Consider the following 19816-nt stretch of genomic DNA (forward strand, 5'->3'; position numbering starts at 1 on the left):
TACTTTGTTCAGCTTCGCCAACTCTAAAAAATGATATCTCGGTCAGCAATGACCAAGAGATTACCCTTTCAATCCAACAGCATATGAGTATGGCCGCGTACACACGGGCGGATTGTCTGGCCAACTAAGTTCGTCAGACAATCCGACAGACAGTCCGTTCAAAATTTGCATGAACGGACTTGACCACACACGATGAGCAGACAGTCCGCTGAAAGCGTGCGCGATGACGTGTACAGCACGTACGACAAGACTAGAAAAACGACGTCCTATACACTGCAATGCAACCTTCGGCCGTGTAAATCCTTTCTGAGCATGCGCCATACTTAGTCCGTCCAACTTGCCTACTCACGAGCGGACTGTCCGCTGAAACCAAGTTTGGACGGACAAAACCAAGTTTGAACGGACTGTCTTACGGAAATTCCGTAAGACTTTGTTCGTCAGATTGTCCGCTGAAAAAGTCCGCTGAAGCCCACACACGAGCGGATTGTCCGCTGAAACACGGTTCAGCGGACTAAGTTGGACAGACAATCCGCCCGTGTGTACGCGGCCTATGTCGTTGGTTGGCAAGTGGTTAAGCATAGTACCTTTGGGACCATATGGTGTGCTACATATATTTACAGCAATTTATTTAATTATTTTTGTTTTTTGGATGCTCCGTTTCCTCCCTCCTCCTCGGCGGCCGATCGGGAGTCTTCTCTTTTTCGGCCAATCGGAAAATGGGTCTCACACCCGCTGCTGATTTGCCAGACTGAGGTTCAGCTAATATTCATTCACTGTTGTAACACACCTCTGGCTCTAATTAGGTTCTTACAAAAAAAAACAGGCCGCTGTAATTTAAGCGCTCGGTGTCCTGAAAGGGGCCGGACGCATGAATAGGGGGTGGCCACGGCGGCAGTGGTTAGATATTAATACTATGCATGAATCTATGAATTGCATATAGGGGGTGGCCTGGAGAGAGGGGGCGGCGCCCGGGCACCCCTAATGAATGGGCCGCCACTGATGTGAATCACATTCTCCAACACCTTATCCTCAATCTGCCCCCTCCCCCCACCTACCCCACTTATTGAATTGACATGCACACATTCTGGAATGCATGCCGAAGCCCGCAGGAAAAGTTTGCATTTCCGGAATGCGTGAAAGTGAGTCACACTTACAGTGCTATTAATCCTTTAATGGCATCCCAAGCGTGCCCAGCTCTCAGAAACCATGAAATCAGACCGAGACAGAAGTACAATTAAATTACACTTGTTTAATAATAAAAGTAAATAGAACAAACGTAGTCAAAACATAGCCAGAGTTCAGGAACCAGAACGGATAGTCAGAAAAGCCAAAAGTCAGGAAGTCAGAGATGAGCGTAGTAAAACAGCAAGCAGGATCTGGAGCCAGAAGGGGTGTCATCCAAGCAAGTCTTTTAACAGGACTTCAGGAGAGCGTCTCTGTGATGTTGACCAAGGCAAAGGCAGAGCTCCTCTGGGCTGGACGGCTTAAGTAGGCAGGACTGACGAGCAGGATATCATCAACAGCTGAATAACTGTGAAGAGATAGGAGCTGGCGATTAGCCAACAGCTGAGCAGCCAGCTCAGGGAAGGAAGGGCTGAGTCCAGCCCTGACACCAGCAAATGTGCACTTTTGTATGCAACTAAACAAACATGACAAAATGTGCAAAAAAAAAAATGTGCAAAGCTCTCTGGAGTGTTTGTCATGCATAGGGAAGTCCATTTAGGGGACCATTTAGGGGCTGCCATATGTGTGTTGTGGAAAAAACACGCCTTCTGAGAATGCAAGGTGTGAATGGGGGCCTTACCCTCATGGAGTACTTGTTCCTGAAGCTTCCTGTTGTTGCTTGAATTTAGAACATCTGTGCATGAGTCCGCCCACAGAGCCACATCATCCATTCACTTATCCATTCAGAGGGATCTTTGAATGGAAAGGCCAAAAGTTTAATCTGCCAATACAGCAGAAAGGCTCAAAGAAGTGTGGTTACATCATTACACTTGTAGTCCATCCTTTTCTTGCTCCATCCCCATAACAGAAGGTCCATATATCCATACTATACTGCTCTGGTCACAGTATGTAAAAATTAATTAATAATTTATATTGTCACCAGTCAGTGTCCCTGTTCACCGCCACACCAGTCATAAAGTAACGCTGTAGTGCTCTGGTGACAGTATTTCAAAAAAAATATATTGTGAAAAAAAAAATTATTTAACCACTTGTGGGGACCGCCCGCCATCGCTGTACGTCGGCTGTTTGAAGTGGAATACCGAGGTTATGGCAGCAGCCAGCTGCCATAACCCCCGGTATCCTCTTCAACAGCGTGTGGTTCGCTTTTAGATAAAAGTGGTCTCTGCGGCGGAATCGTTTATGGGGGGCGGGAGAGGGCCCCCTTCCCGACATGCTCCAGTCGTCTCTACCACTTACTGGAGCCTTCGGTTGCATCGGAGATGATAGCGTCCTTTCTCCTCAACAGCCTGGAGCCAAGTAATGGAAAGATGGCCCCCCACTTGGCTCCACACCATTGGATGGTGGAAGCAATGTCAAACATCACTTCCATTCAATGGTCTTAAAGGAGACATTTATTTATTTATTTTTATTGCATTTTTTTATTGCGATTTTGACGCCAGATCTCACATTAAAGAGGTCCTGTCATGCTTTTTTTTTTCTATTACAAGAAATGTTTACAAAGGACAGTGTAAAAATAAAAAATAAAAAGTAAAATAAATAAGAAAAAAAATAAAAATGTAAAGTGCCCCGTCCCACCGAGCTTGCATACGCAAGTCGCGCCCGCATATGAAAACAATGTTCAAACCACACATGTGAGGTTTGGCCACGATCGTTAGAGCAAGAAAAATAATTCTAGCCCTAGACCTCCTCTGTAACTCAAAGCTGATAACCTGTAGAAATCTTTAAACGTATGGAGATTTTTAAGGGTCAAATTTTGTCACCATTCCACGAGCGGGTACAAGTTTGAATCGGGACTTGTTGGGTATCAATTTACTCGGCGTAACTTTATCTTTCACAATATAAAAAAAATAGGCTAACTTTACTGTTTACTATTTTTTCCACAGAAATTGCGCTTGTAAGACCAGTGCGCAAATATGGTGTGACATAAAGTATTGCAATGATCGCCATTTTATTCTCTAGGGTGTCTGAAGAAAATATATATATATATAAAGTTTGGGGGTTCTAAGTAACTTTTAGCAAAAAAAAAAAAATTAAGATTTTAACTTGTAAACACCGACTCTGAAAAATAGGCCTGGTCCTTAAAGTGGTTGTATACCCTAATTTGTCAGTTTCACCTACAGGTAAGCCTATAATAAGGCTTACCTGTAGGTAAAACGAATATCTCCTAAATCTGCACGGTTTAGGAGATATTCCCTTTGCACACAGCAGCTGACGTCAGTGGCGCCTGCGAGCTGAAGGTCCGGCAGACACTGACGGGCCTTGCTGGGAAGAAGACTCCCATGCGCATGTGCGGAGGTGACGTCATCGCGGTCCGGCCACTCACAGTGCTGGAGCCGTGAACCCGGAAGGAATGCAGAGGGCAACATGTCAGCTCCCTCGGCGTGGACCGGGCTGCGATACGGGGGCTTCGATCTAAGGTAAGTATTTCATAATGAGCTAGTAATCCCTTTGCTTTGCAAGGTTTTTTTTTTTTTCTTTTTTTTTTACGTCTGGGTATACAACTGCTTTAAGTAGTTAATTTCTTTATTTTGCAAATAAATACTGCCAAAAAATTACAGCTTCAAAAATTTCACTGTGTCTCTTATTAAACACCTTGTACTGTCTACTTTCCAAAACTGAGCCATTTGGGGGGTATTTGTACTGTCCTGCCATTTAGGGTCTTCAGAAATGAGACAGTACATCAGGACTCATCAATTGTCAGATATACAGTATATACCATAGTTTGTGGACTCTATAACTTTCCTACAGACTAAATAGCATACACCGATTTTGGTTATTTTTACCAAAGAAATGTAGCAGAATACATTCTGGCCTAAATGTATGAAGAAAGATTATTTGCAAAATTTTATAACAGAAAGGCCCCTTTCACACGGACATTCTAATCGGGTCTGCCTGTCAGTTTTTCCCTATCGGAACCTCCATTCTTATCTATGGAGCAGCAGGTATTAACGGACATGTGTCTGACATCCAATCTGATCCGTTCTGCCAAAAAGAAACGGATGGGGATCCATTCCCCCTTCTCACCAGCGGATTGGGTCAGATGACAGTCGGATGTAAACAGACAAGCGGTTCATTTACATCCAACTGCCCATAGAGGAGAGCTGGCTGTGTCCGTGTCAGCTCAGCATAAGCAGAGCGGACATGGACCTGTCATCTGCCTGCTTAGGGGAGATCAATGGACAAATCCCCTACTGAGCCAGCGGAGCCGCAGTCCTCCTCGTGTGAAAGGTTTTTATTTATTTGGCAAACAATAGACATGTGCACTGACAAAAAATGTGTTTGTTTTCGTTTCATTCTTTTTTTGTTTTTTTTCAAAAATTTAAAAATTTGAAAATTCGGAAATTTGAAAATTCCAAATTTTCTAATTTCCGAATTTCGAACTTTCTAATTTCTGAATCTAGAATTTTCTCATTTCCAAATTTCGAAATTTTCGAATTTTGAATTTTCTAAATTCCAAATTTCCAAAATTTCCAAATTTCTACATTTTTGAATTCCTAATTTTCTAATTTCCGAAATGTTCTAATTTCCGAATTTCTGAGTTTCCGAAATTTTCCATTTTCCGAATTTCAAATTTCCAAATTTATGAATTTCAAATTTACGAGTTTCAAGTTTCCGAATTTCAAATTTCCGAAGTCCAAATTTCCGAATTCCGAGATTCCGAAATTCCAAATGTTCGAAATTTTGAATTTTTGAAATTTCAAAATGTCTGAAATTCCAAATTTTCACATTTCAGAAATGTGAAAATTTGGAAATGAAAAATTCAGAAATTTGGAAATGAAAAATTCAGAAATGTGGAAATGAAAAATTCAGAAATTTGGAAATTTCGGAAATTGAAAATTCAGAAATAAAAAAATTTGTCAAAATTCATTAAAAAACGAATTTGGAACTAAAGAAATTGTACACATCTAGCAAACAATAAAAATACCCAGTGGTGATTACATACCACCAAAAGAAAATCTGTCTATAAAAAATGATAACAATTTTATTTGGGTAGAGTGTTGTATGACGGAATTAATGTCGGTGTGACATCACTGAAATGTGAAAATTGGCCTGGGCAGGAAGGGGGTGAAAGTGTCCGGTATTGAAGTGTATATACATGAACTTGTGGCTATTTCATAGTGACGACGGTAGACCATTGCTTGACAACGTGTGTAGGCATGGCCACTTGTCTTCCCCGCCGAGGGTGAATGTAACAAAGCAGAAATACAAACTGGTGACATTTGTCACCCACTGAAAGTGACTGAGCAAAGGCCGTCATTGCCGGATCAGCAGGTGTCCTGCTAATGAAAGCTGCAGATTTAAAAAGACTAAAAGCAACTTTTTAAATTACATTAAAATGTGAAAACTTTAATGAGGTTTTAGTGATTGAGCTTAGATCTAATTAATCTGACCGCAATATATATCTGTGTGTATGTTTCTAATTGTGTATCTGTGATCAAACCTCGGCTACTGCGATGATATTGGCGATATAATTATTCGCTTATCAGCTTACTTGGCAATGGAGGTCGAAGGTGCCAGTATGCAATATGATTATGTCTTCATATACCAGTAATGAGCAATTTTCATATCTAAACAAAGTGTTCCCACATAAATCTCTGATTGTATATGGAAGATGATGCCGCTGCATCGGCTGATGTAGCGTATTAGTACATTTACAACAAACGCAGGGAAAATGCCTCTCTTCTTTAATTTTATTGTTGGTCAGCCAAATCCTCTCATTCCACATATACTCCAGGCACAACACCCAACCCCCCCCCCCCCCCCCCAAAAAAAAATGTTAAAAAAATGTAAAAAAAAATCCTTCTTCCAAGCACAAATTCACTACCCCTCAGACATTCCGACGACAAAATACGTAGAATTTTGGCCCAAACTTGTCTGTCGGACCTTCAAAATGTGCGATCAGACTGTGTTGTTGGAAATTCCGATCGCGTGTGGGCTCCATCTGACTTTTTCCGTCGGAATTTCCGACAGACAAGTTTGGGCCAAAATTCTACGTATTTTGTCATCAGCATGTCTGACCGTGTGTACAGGGCATAAGACCCCTTTCACACTGCGGCTGATCGCTTTAGCGGTGCTTTTACAGCTTTTTTCGGCCGCTAGTGGGGTGCTTTTATCCCCTGCTAGCAGCCGAATAAGGGGTTAAAAGCACCCGTGTTGCGGCACTTCTGAATCGCTTTTCAGGCGTTTTGGAAGTGCTGTCCATTCATTTCAATGGGCAGGGTGTTTTGGGAGCGCTGTATACAGCTCCTCCAACCCACCCCAAAGACTTTTCCTAATGGCCCACAAGCACACCGCCCCAGTGTGAAAAGTCACACTGAAATGAATGGGAGGCGTTTTTCAGGCGTTATTTAGAGGCTATTTCTAGCACTAAAATGCCTGAAAACCACCTCAGTGTACTGCTGTTTTTCCTACCCCACCTCTCTGAGAGCCTTATGCAGCTGAGAACAGAGGGAATGTGATCACATATAAAAAAGAAAAAAAGGTATTTATATATTATATATATATATATATATATATATATATATATATATATATACACACACACATACACATACATACACACAAATTTTGTTTTTCTATTTTAAACTACATAGGTTGTTTTACAAGGTAAGGGTTCACATACGGTATACTTTTAGTCTCCATGTGCATTTTCTCAGTTCTTGGATGCACTGGTTATGCCCCACAAGTAATAGGAGACAGTTGTCACCCCATAACCAGCAAAGACCTTCAATCTCAGATCAGCCGGTATACTGTTAATGTATAACTAAAGGCAATTTTTTTTAGGCTTAGAGAAAGTAGAGATGGATTAGAACTCCTGTCAGGTTTTTACTGCAGTCTGTGATCCCGTTAAGGAGATTCATCCTCTCTATTTTTCATGTTTGCCGTGGTCACCGAAAGTGAAAAGAAATTCCACACTTTTGGTTGTCACCAGAACAGGAATAGAGAGGAAACCTTCCAGTGGGGACATAAATTCCAGTGACAAGCAGACATTCCCTTACTTTGGAAGGATTTCCTCTCATTTCCTGTTTTGGCAATGGGGCAGAAAGTTAGGGAAAATCTCCACAAAAATGTCAAATGGGATTATAACCCTCCCTTGCTCTATCCAAAATGAAAACAAAAATGTCTTTAGTACTATTTTAACCTCCCTGGCGGTAATCCCGAGTCTGGCTCGGGTTAGGAATTTACTAGTAAAAGCGGTAACCCCCGAGCCAGACTCGGGATCGCTTCGCACGATGCAGGGAGGACACAGGGAGACTTACTTACCTTGTCCCCTGGATCCAGCGATGTCCCCCGCGCTGTGTGATCGTGCTGTCCTCCGCTCCATTCACAGTGCCGAATGCCGCCGAGCTCCATTCCCTGCGACGTTGCGGCGCACGGAAGCGGAGATCGGCAGCAAATTCAAAAAAGTAAAAACACACAAAACACACACAGTACTGTAATCTTACAGATTACAGTGCTGTATTAAAAAATACACACCCCCTTTGTCCCTAGTGGTCTGTGCAGTGCCCTGCATGCACTTTTATATTATAAATACTGTTTTTTCTGCCTGGAATTTGGAGATTGTCCATAGCAACCAAAAAGTGTCCCTTTTTCAGTGTTTTAGGATTTGATTACATTATTGAATAATTTTTATTATTCTTTATTATATTATAAACTTTATCATACCCGGGATGTCTGCTAGACTCTGGTTTGAACAGATTTAAGAGCGTTATTCCTAATGCCGCGTACACACGGTCGAATTGTATGACGTACTTAGTCCGTTGAAACACATTTCAGCGGACAATCTGCTCGTGTGTGGGCCTTCATCGGACTTTTTCAGCGTGCAGTCCGGAGTACTAAGAATTTCGGTTTGCACAACAATCTTTCCGTCGTACTTTGGTTTCAGCGGACAATACGGTCGTCAGTATGCTAGTCCGACGGACTAAGAATGGCGCATGCCCAGAAAGGATTTACAGGGCTTTGCTGTGTCTTGGACTTCCTATTTCTAGTCCCGTCGTACGTGCTGTACGTCATCGCGCAAGCTTTCGGCGGACTGTTTGTGTATCCGTGTGTGGCCAAGTCAGTTTGGTAAAAAGTACGCCGGATTGTCCGCCGGATTGTATGACGGACTAAGTACGTCATACAATTCGACCGTGTGTACGCAGCATAAGAATTACAGGACTACAAAATAAAAGCCAGATTTCCATGCAAAATAATTGTACCGCTTTCAGCACCTAATTCCAGACTGAATCATACCGCCAGGGAGGTTACTAAAAGCTGCCACCCAAAATTCACTTTTTTCCATGTATAGTGTTACTAATCCCACAACAGTAAAATCAGTCTGTATATGCAGTAACGCATGTGTCAGGGAAACAGCCAAAGAACTGGCAATCCTGCCAACACCCATCATGGCTGGATCAGTCGCGCTCCTGTGTGTATTGGCGTAAGCAGATGAGCGACGATGCTAACGGGTGCACGCAGATGTGCAACAGCGCTAATGGGGGTACATAGATGTGCGATGGCGCCTCCTGGCCTATATAAACCTGCTGCTGGGACCTGCGCATTGCTGGACTATCATCAGCTCCCCTGTGTTCCTGTGCTCCTGTGTATCCTGATCTTTGACCTCCTGTTCTGCCTCTCCAATCTAAGCATTGAAGGTGTGGTCCCTGTAACTTACAGTTAGTTGTGTTGAGATGTCGATAACCCCAATCTTATTTGGATAAACAGACAGTGACTCGATCCAGATGACACCTTGTTGATCTTGTGAAGTTTAATCCATAAACTGTGAGGATCTTACAACAATGAACATCGAAAAGGTCAAAAGATCATAATGTGATCCAGTCCACATGTGTGCAGAAATGCATTACTGGGAGAATGAACAGTGGGGCTAACTATACAGAATAAGCTGAAATACAGGAAAGGGAGGGACCAGGGACAGAATAATACATATAAAATTTAAAGGCATATCACAAGGCATGTGAAACATGACACCTCCCATTACCGACCCGGCTTGCTTAACCTGTTACCATGATCTCCTGGTTTGACCTCTGGCTTGTACTACTGACCCTGCTCTTGTCTGCTCCACTGTGCTTGATCTCAGCTTGGCTCACTGACTCTGCTGCAACCTGTGTCACTGTGTATGACCCCAGCTTGTTCCAGTTCTGCTACCTGAATCTCACATTGACTGATTTACCGTGCATGACCCCCGGCCTGGCTCCTGGTTCTGTTTCCAGATTGTCCATCTGCCAAGTTCCCCTGGTACTCTGCAAGTACACCTACAATGCATCTTTCTTGTTCCAGCAACCTTCCGGTGATCAGCCCATCAATCCACAGCAACTGGCAAACCATGCTTCTTTGGGCACTGCTCTCCCTGTACCACTTCCAGGGTTGCACTGCACTTAGCCGCAAGGGGAGCCCTCTCAGCACCTCGGCCTCGCACCTAGTACCTGACAGCATGCTTGTTATACTCACTGTAGAACCTAAGGGGTTAATCATCCACGTTGTGTAAAAAGTCTGTTAGATCCTGTCTTCTCTGATCCTCCCCTTCTTCCATTGGCCCCTAACCATCTCCTGTTAAGACAGAGCCTTTGGAGTCACTTTGCACATGCTCAGATTGGTGTGTATTGCTACAGAGTTTTGTTCTTTCTTCTCTTGGAAGGGTGCATGTGATAGGCCCAGGCCAATCAGCACTGTCCAGACAGAGGGTCAGGGGTCATGCAGCCTCATAGGGCATTCAGAGGAGAATGAAAACTCCTCCCACAAGCTTTAACCAGACACTTAGCCCTTGTACACACGGTCGGAGATTCCGACAACCAAATCCGTCGGATTTTGTCCGAAACTGTTGCATACACACAGTCGGACAAAGTTGTCAGAAAATCCGATTGTACTTAACATGATGACGTTATTTCGTTAGGACGGGACTACGTTCAGGCTAGTAGCCAATAGCTTTGGTCTAGGAATTTGATGTGCGCGTGCGTGGCACTTTGACTGCTACATATTGCTGAAGAGAAAAGGTATTAAGCAGTTTATATTTAATAAAATAATTGCATTTCCATGTTCTGTGTACTGCGGCAGACCCGGTATAGTGAATGCAGGGTCCTGGGTTTAGTAACACTTCTATTCTATGCTATTGAAAAAAAAGTGTGACTCTTGGGTGAAAACATTCATAATTAAATCTCCTAATAATTTATAGTAAATGACTGCACACCTTGGTTAATTAGCAGTCTTGAATAATCTGCTCACAATTCAGTTTTATTGTATTATATGCTGCCAACATTTTGTGCAAGCGTTCTGCCAAGCCCGAACCCAGAAATAAGGATGATAACAGCAACACAAAACAGAACAATGACATGAGCAGAATAACAATAGTTTAAGTATAGATGAGACTATTTCAACAAACTAACGCATATCTAGAGAGAAGGTAGGGACAATAACCTTGAAAAAGTTGAAAAATATCATAAACAACAGAACAAAAAAAAAGAAAAAGAAAAACATATTTTCTCTCTTACAGTGCTCACAAATATGTGCTTAAGATAAACTATGCGATGTTTTATGTGCAGGTCAAAAGCGTTCGCTGTAACCAGGAACTCGGAGGATTTAGCTGCAGCAAAGATGACTCCTATTGTAGCAGCTGGAACAGAACCAAACATACTAAAACAGACCTTCGGTCCGAAAGGCTCGTCAGCTGGGGATGCTTCAAGGGCCAAGGTCAGCGCAAAAATTAACTCTTCACTACTGCGAAAAATATAAAACGAAACTTAGAAAAATATAAAAGAGTGACAACAGAAAGAATACCAAGTGGTCCATCTTATCTGTTCACTTTTTATATATATATATATGTATGTGCATTTTTTTTGTCTATTTGTTTTTTTTTGTTTGTTTTTAAGTAGAATTTTATTTATTTTCATACACAACTAACAAAGAAAAACAAGAAAAACGACAAAAAACACCCAAAAAAATAACAAAAACAGAAAACTGTATATGGAGCGAACATCGCTCAAACCATTGCACAATCTGGTAATCTGGTATACATGTAATGGATATGTGACACATTAAAGGTTAAATGTCTATTCTGCTGAATTGGAACTGATCAATGAACAAAGGGCTCCATTTACTCTTTCAAGGAGGCGGTGGTATGGTACTTTCGGAGCTGACCCAAGAGCCCCAAATCTTAAGGAATTTTTTTGGGCATCCTCTGGCTTCATACGTCAACTTATATAATGGTATTGCATGGTTAACGGTAGTGATCCAAAAAGCTATAGTGGGTGAGGATTGAGACTTCCAGTGGATGGTTATCGATTTCTTAGCATAGAACAATACTATGCGCAGAAAGGTTTGTACATTTTTAGATAAACCTTCATCATCAATATATCCCAGTAAACACCGTAGAGGATTGCAGATATTAGGTATCTGAATTAAGGAGCTGAAGAAGGCCGTGACCTCCAACTAGAACTTCCTAATCGGGGTGCACTCCCACATCAGTCTATTTGTTTTTTGCTTTGTTTTTTGTGGTGTTTTTTTGTTTGACTATAGATCTATGTTTGTCCCATGTATCCTTTGTTGAAGCTTTTAAAGTGATTGTAAAGTCTCATTTTTTTTTTTCAATAAAAATAACAAACATGTTATACTTACCTGCTCTGTGTAGTCGATTTGCACAGAGCAACCCCGATCCTGCTCTCCTCTGGTCCCTCTTCAGCTTGGCTCCTCCTTCCTTTTGCCTCCCTCAAAGCTTGCTATGGGGGTATCCAATTCGAGCTGCAGCTCTGTGTATCCATTCAGATACAGAGCTGCGGTTTGGCCCCGCCCCCTCTCTCAGCTCATTGGCTAACTTTGATTGACAGCAGCGGGAGTCAATGAGGAGGGGAGTCCCAGACGGTTGAGGCAGTCATGGACATTGCTGGATAAAGATGGGGCTCAGGTAAGTGTTAGGGGGGTTGAGGGGGGCTGCCGCACAAGAAGGCTTTTTATCTTCATGCATAGAATACAAAAGTTCATGACACTTAAGAAGTTTAAGTCTTTATTGATCAGGGGAAAACAACGCATTTTAGGGGAGATGCTCTCCCTTCCTTAGGGCTGGAGCTGTGGATGCTATTGGACAAGCAGTGAGATTAAATTAGGAAACAATCCCATTGGCTCCCTCTGCTGTCAATCACAGACAGTGAGCCAATGAGGAGAGAGCAGGGGCGGGGCCGAGCCATGCTCCGTGTGTGAAAAGACACAGAGCAGCATCTTGGGAGAAAGCCTGCTCAGGTGCCCCCATAGCAATTTGCTTGCTATGGGGTCACGCAGAAGGAAGGAGGGGCCAGGAGCACCAGCTGGGGAAAAATAATAGAGGGAATTTCCCCTTACTTTGGAGAGATTTCCTCTAACCTACTTATGTGTTTTCACAACAGGAATTCAAGAGAAATCTCACCAATGGAACACAGACAGCAAAAAAATAAAAAATACTGCGGGATTTCAGTGGCGTCAAAAATTTTAAAAGAAAGTTTTGGGATTATTACCCTTTAACCACTTCAGATCCGCGCTATTGCCAAATGACGGCATTAGCGCGGACCTAGATTTCCGGGACTACGTCTATTGACGTAGTCCTGGTTACGAGCGGCCTGCGCGCCCCCTGAGGGGCGCGCGCGGCGCGCTCTGTGATCGGCGAGTCCGTGAGACTCGCCTGATCACCGATCCGTGTAAGGGGTCGATCCCGACCCCTTATCACGTGATCAGCTGTCAGCCAATGACAGCTGATCATGTGATAGAACGGAGCCGGTAATCGGCTATTATTCCTCCTCGCGCTGACAGCGCGAGGAGAGAAAAAAAAAGCCGATCACCGGCGGCCGTGATCGGGACATCAGTCCCGATCACGGCCAGCAATACAAGCTACCACCTGCCACCTGCCAGTGCCCACCTGCCTCCCGCAGTGCCATCCTGAAGTAAAATAAAAGAAAAAGTAAGTGCCCCCCGTCAGTGCCCCCTGTCAGTGCCCATAGTGCCCACAGTGCCACCCACAGTGCCACCCACAGTGCCACCCACAGTGCCACCCCACAGTGCCACCCACAGTGCCACCCAATCTGCCTCAAAGGTGCTGCACCCCAGTGCCGCCCATCAGTGCCCAGCAGTGCCGCCCATCAGTGCCCAGCAGTGCCGCCCATCAGTGCCCAGCAGTGCCACCTATCAGAGCCACCTATCAGTGCCACCTATCAGTGCCCATCAGTCCCATCTATCTGTGGTACCTATCAGTGCCCATCCGTGCCACCCATCCGTGCCACTTATCCGTGCCACCCATCCGTGCCATCTTATCTGTGCCCATCTTTGCCCATCAGTGCCGCCTTATCTGTGCCCATCGGTGCCGCCTTATCTGTGCCTATTAGTGCCGCCTTAACTATGCCTATCAGTGCCCACCAGTGCAGCCTATCAGTGCCCACCAATGCAGCCCATCAGTGCCCACCAATGCAGCCCATCAGTGCCCACCAATGCAGCCTATCAGTGCCGCCTAATCAGCGCACTTCAATGAAGGAGAAAAATGACCCGTTTGCAAAATTTTATAACAAACTATTAAAACATGATTTTTTTTTTTTTTTTTTTTGCATCTTTTTTTGTTTGTTTAGCAAAAAATAAAACTCTGAGCTGTAACTAAATACCACCAAAAGAAAGCTCTATTTGTGGGAAAAAAATGATAAAAATTTCATTTGGGTACAGTGTTGTATGCCCGCGCAATTGTCACTCAAAGTGCATCAGCGCTGAAAGCTGAAAATTGGTCTGGGACTGAGGGGGGTTTAAGTGCCCAGTAAGCAAGTGGTTAAAGAAGAATTCTACTATCAGGAGCGGCCGGTCCATTAAGGGAGTAGGGGCGCCGCCCTCCTAGTTTTCATATGGGGATGGATGCAGGACGCCGGACTCATCCGTTTTGAGTTCTTTTTTTTTTCACAAGCACATAATTAGAGCCGGAGACTGTAATTGGCTTGAAAAAGGTTAAGCTTGAGGCGCAGAGCACTGCGCCCCAAACCCACCCACTTGTGACAATAGCGAATTAATATTGGCTAGACATGTGCAATTTGTTTCTTTCCGAATGCGTTTTTCGTCAAAAGTCTGCATATTTGTTCATTCGGAAGCATCCGCATGAACGAAAGACTATGTGACAATTTTTTTTCAAAAACAAATTCATTAAAGGAAGGAAAATTCCAAAGAACAAAAATTTGAAAGTAGAAAGAATGAAAATCCAAAATGAAGAACAAAAATTTGAAAAATCCGAAAGAGCAAAAAACATTTGGATAATTTAGTTTTTTGTATTTTCTATTATAATTTAATTATTAACCATTATCATAGTTTTTTTATTATTATTATTGTTTATGAATAATAGTAATAATAATAATAATAAAAACTATAATAACAGTTATAAACTATTAAATTATAGGTATTGAAATGTCCCTTTAAATTTGGCTAACTGTTAGCGAATGTAACAAGTTACCAATTATTCAAAATTCCAAATACTGCATCTAAACGAATGGAGCGAAATGAATATGAATGCCTCCGAAGTTACGAATTATCAAAATAACGAATGCCGATCACAACGAATGAACCGATAAACAAAACAAAAAAAACAAAAAACCGGATGAAACGAAAACGAAAAACAAAAACAAATTTTTCGGCAGTGCACATGTCTAATATTCGCTATTGCCTTCCGGCTTCTCCTCCTGGCCAATCAGGACAGGAGGAGGATCGGGTTTGGCCAGGAGGAGAAGCCGAGGAAGCTGTGGAGGGGTGAATACAGAGGGACCATGCTGTGGAGGGGTAAATGCGGAGGGACCATGCTGTGGAGGGGTGAATGAGGGGGGACCATACTGTGGAGGGGTGAATGCGGAGGGACCATGCTGTGAAGGGGTGAATGCGGAGGGACCGTGCTGTGGAGGGGTGAATGCGGGGGGAACATGCTGTGGAGGAGTGAATGTGGGGGGGCCATGCTGTGGACGGGTGAATGCGGGGGGACCATGCTGTGGACGGGTGAATGCGGGGGGAACATGCTGTGGAGGGGTGAATGCAGGGGGACCATGCTGTGGAGGGGGGAATGTGGGGGGAACATGCTGTGGAGGAGTGAATGTGGGGGGACTATGCTGTGGAAAGGTGAATACGGAGGGACCATGCTGTGGAGGGGTGAATGTGGGGGGAGCATGCTGTGGAGGGGTGAATGTGGAGGGACCATGCTGTGGAGGGGTGAATGTGGGGGGGGGGCATGCTGTGGAGGGGTGAATGTGGAGGGACCGTGCTGTGGAGGGGTGAATGCGGAGGGACCATGCTGTGGAGGGGTGAATGCAGAGGGACCATGCTGTGGAGGGGTGAATGCGGAGGGGCCGTGCTGTGGAGGGGTGAATGTGGGGGGACCATGCTGTGGAGAGGTGAATGCGGGGGGAACATGCTGTGGAGGAGTGAATGTGGGGGGACCATGCTGTGGAGAGGTGAATGCGGGGGGAACATGCTGTGGAGGAGTGAATGTGGGGGGACCATGCTGTGGAGGGGTTTATGCGGAGGGACCGTGCTCTGGAGGGGTGAATGTGGAGGGTCCGTGCTGTGGAGGGGTGAATGTGGAGGGACCATGCTGTGGAGGGGTGAATGCGGAGGGACCATGCTGTGGAGAGGTGAGTGCAGGGGGACCATGCTGTGGAGGGGTGAATGCGGAGGGACCATGCTGTGGAGGGGTGAATGCGGAGGGACCATGCTGTGGAGGGGTGAATGCGGAGGGACCATGCTGTGGAGAGGTGAGTGCAGGGGGACCATGGCGTGGTAAATGCAGACCTGGGGGGAGGGGGGAGTTTGTATGCCCCCCCCCCCCAAAAAAAAAGTTTAGCACCAGTTGCCACTGTCTACTATAATACAAAAATATAAAATGTATGATGATGGAGAATGGTAGGGGGGTAGTGCTGACATGCATGGTCCCCACCCCTCACAGCCCTTGAATGCTAGTCCTGATAGATCCACTTTTTGAACCTGCAATCTCCATTTGTGGTTTCTGGGATACTGAAAAAAACCTACACAGTTATATAGGGCGAGCACGCCATATAATGACAAAAGGAAGAAACCGACTGTCAATCCCTAACGTTGGTCAAAAGTGTGATTTTTTACCAGTGGACCAAAGGGGCCTGGGACCACCAATAAGTCATATTTGTATGTCTCTTCATCTCCCACCAATGTATACTCTTTTATAAAAGTGGTTTGCGCTGTGCTGGGTATATAGTATCTTAAAACGTCAATGGAATCCTTTTGAACGAAAAACAAAGCAAACGTTTTTACATTGCCTGGGAAATTTAGTACATAAAACACCAGGGACCAAACACCCTGCAGTGATGAAATAAAGCCGCAAGCAATAGCTTCTGATTTGGGGCAGCGGGCCTGTCCCTGTGGACCTGCTATATTATGTTCTATTCTATATACATACATAATACCTATGGCTCCGGACACAGGCTTCATCTGCTGTGTAGACAACTAACTGCTTAGCCTGACGCGATGTATATCCCGGTTCTAATAAAATGAAATATGTTGCTGAATGTGGATCTAGGAAGTTTTCATATGACAGTTTTTTTTATCAGGCCCGTAATCAGCACCAAGGTCAGGTAGCATATAGGAGAGCCATAGAGGATGACACCTCTGATCTGACAGGGAGAGTATAAAAAGGTGAATAATTAAAGAAACAAATCATTTATGAGAAATAAGGCTGCCCCAGTTATCACAGCGGGGGCACTGTCACGGTGTGACATTTCAATAAAGTTTGTTAAAAAATAAAATAAAGAGTGAACAGTGCAATGCACCGGGATTGGCACATCAGCACTGCCGGTACCACAACGCACACCAGCCGCATCTGAATGTCCGAAAGATGCAAAATTCAGCCGAATTTCGATTTGTTACGAAAGGAATTGCACAAGCCTAGATAGCAGTAGTTTTAAACCTGGTTCACAAAAGCCTATAGAGAAAGATAGGTAAAGACATTGTTTAAGTGATTTTTCTGTAAGCCAATATCTTTTTATCTACCTACAAATTCTATAAGGTTTGGGAGCCTAAGCGGGAACATTATCTTAGACTCTGGAAGCTCAGCTCGCTAATCAGTAGGCACAGTGATTTACATTGGGAATCGGACGGCATAAAGCCCTTACAAAGATTTGTTTTAAACTTTTTAGAACCTATTTTCAATCAATCTCCCTGAACAAAACCACTAGTTTTCTCCAGAACATAATAACAGACTTGTGAGCGACTACAGGCTTGAAAAGCACTTAAAAAAATAAAGAAGAGAAAAATCCTAGGTCACTTACACAAAAAAGTACAAAGTAGCAGCGGGGAATCTTGCATGGATTTTAAGAAGTGTTTCATTGAAGAACACTGAATTGCATTTGAAACATACTTAGTTCTGCATTGAGAGGGCAAAATAATGGTGTTTTTATCCCTTCACTTCACAGGGAAAGTTTTCTGACGAAGTTTTGAGCAAAGAGAACGCTTACTGGTCGGAGCAGCCGCGAAGGCGTCCATGGTTGTCCGATGTATCCGCGTGCGCCAAGGCTGGGGATTTGGGTTTTCAAGTTTGTTTCATTAAAAACAGCCTGACGGCTGCCTTTGTCAGCAACTGCCCTCTTTATCACATAATTGGAGATCATTCTGTGAAAGTGCTGTTTAAGTCAGGTAAGATATATATGTATATATATATATATATATATATATATATACATATATATACATACATATATATATATATATATGGGAAAATTGTCCACAAGCTTTAGGAGTGTGTCTATGGGAATGCTTGACCATTCTTCCAGGAGTTCATTCTTCCAGAAGCTCAGGCACTGATGTTGGATGAGAATGCCTTTCTCACAGTCATAGTTACATAGTTACATAGTAGGTGAGGTTGAAAAAAGACACAAATCCATCAAGTCCAACCTATGTGTGTGATTATATGTCAGTATTACATTGTATATCCCTGTATGTTGCAGTTGTTCAGGTGCTTATCCAATAGTTATTTGAAACTATTGATGCTCCCCGCTGAGACCACCGCCTACGTAGTTTAAGGTTAAAGCGGAGGTCCACCCTAAAGTGGACCTTCCGCTCATTGGAATCCCCCCCCCCCTCCGGCGCCACAATTGGCACCTTTCAGGGGGGAGGGGGGTGCAGGTACCTGTACAGTACAGGTATCTGCACCCATTTCCGGGATAGCTCTCTGCGGAAAGGGGCGTAGATTACGCCCCCTTTCCAAAAGTCCCCCGCGGGGTCCATCCTTATTGCGCAGCGCGACTCGCGCATGCGCAGTAGGGAACTGGGAAATTAAGCCGAAAGGCTCCACTTCCTGATTCCCATACCCAAGATGGCGGCGGCAGCACCCGAGAGACGATCGAGAGATCGGCTTCGGGTGCCGACATCGCGGGCGCGCTGGACAGGTAAGTGTCACTATTTTAAAAGTCAGCAGCTGCAGTATTTGTAGCTGCTGGCTTTAAAAAAAATAAAATAAAACGCGGACTCCCGGCGGACTCCCGCTTTAAACCTCTTTTCTTCTAATTTTAATATGTGGCCACGAGTCTTGTTAAACTCCCTTCCGCAAAAAAGTTTTATCCTTATTGTGGGGTCACCAGTATGTTATTTCTAAATTGAAATCATATCCCCTCTGAAGTGTCTCTTCTCCAGATAGAATAAGTTCAGAGCTTGCAACCTTTCCTCATAACTAATATCCTCCAGAACCTTTATTAGCTTAGTTACCCTTCTTTGTACTCTTTCCATTTTCTGGACATCCTTCCTGAGGAGGGGTGCCCAGAACTGGACAGCATACTCCAGGTGCGGCCGAACCAGAGTCGTGTAGAGCGGGAGAATTATCATTTTATCTCTGGAGTTGATCCTCTTTTTAATGCCAATATTCTGTTTGCTTTGTTAGCAGCAGCTTGGCATTGCATGCCATTGCTGAGCCTATCATCTACTAGGACCCCCAGGTCCTTTTCCATTCCATTCCATCCCCCCCCCCCCCAGTATATAGATTCCTTCATATTTTTTCCACCCAAATGCATTATTTTACATTTTTCTACATTAAACCTCATTTTCTAATTTTCCACCCCATTCATTTGTCCAGATCTTTTTACAAGGTTTCCACATCCTCCAAAGAAGTTATTGCCCTGCTTAGCTTAACATCATCCACAAATACTGATATTGAACTGTTTACCCCATCCTCCAGGTTGTTTATAAACAAAATAAATATATATATATATTTTGTGGTTGAACTGGATGGACTTGTGTATTTTTCAACAGGACTAACTAAATTTAACTATGTAAATAGGATTGGTCCCAGCACAGAAGCCTGAGGGAACCCCACTACCCACCCCTGACCATTCTGAGTACTCCCCATTTATCACCACCTTCTGAACTCTCCCTTGTAGCCAGTTTTCAATCCATGTACTCACCCTATGGTCCATGCCATCGGACCTTATTTTGTACAGTAAACGTTTATGGGGAACTGTGTCAAATGCTTTTGGAAAATCCAAATACACCATGTCTACGGGCCTTCCTTTATCTATATGGCAACTCACCTCCTCATAGATGGTTAATAGATTGGTTTGGCAAGAACGATTCTTCATGAATCCATGCTGATTACTGATAATGATACCGTTCTCGTTACTAAAATCTTGCATATAGTCCCTTA

The 19816-nt window shown here is 43.8% G+C and overlaps 1 protein-coding gene across 1 annotated transcript in view; it reads left to right on the forward strand.

Annotated features, from left to right (window-relative positions):
- LOC143926554 (vitellogenin-1-like) overlaps positions 1-19816 on the forward strand; it is a 269217-nt gene that overhangs the window by 156649 nt on the left and 92752 nt on the right. The window contains exons 20-21 of the mRNA XM_077450393.1: positions 10725-10872; positions 17598-17817. Coding sequence (XP_077306519.1) covers positions 10725-10872; positions 17598-17817 — 368 coding nt within the window. The remainder of the gene's footprint in view (positions 1-10724; positions 10873-17597; positions 17818-19816) is intronic.

Source organism: Lithobates pipiens, unplaced genomic scaffold (assembly GCF_037356315.1).
Source record: "Lithobates pipiens isolate NorthernLeopardFrog02 unplaced genomic scaffold, aLitPip1_a1.2 Scaffold_23, whole genome shotgun sequence".
Lineage (NCBI taxonomy): Eukaryota > Metazoa > Chordata > Amphibia > Anura > Ranidae > Lithobates > Lithobates pipiens.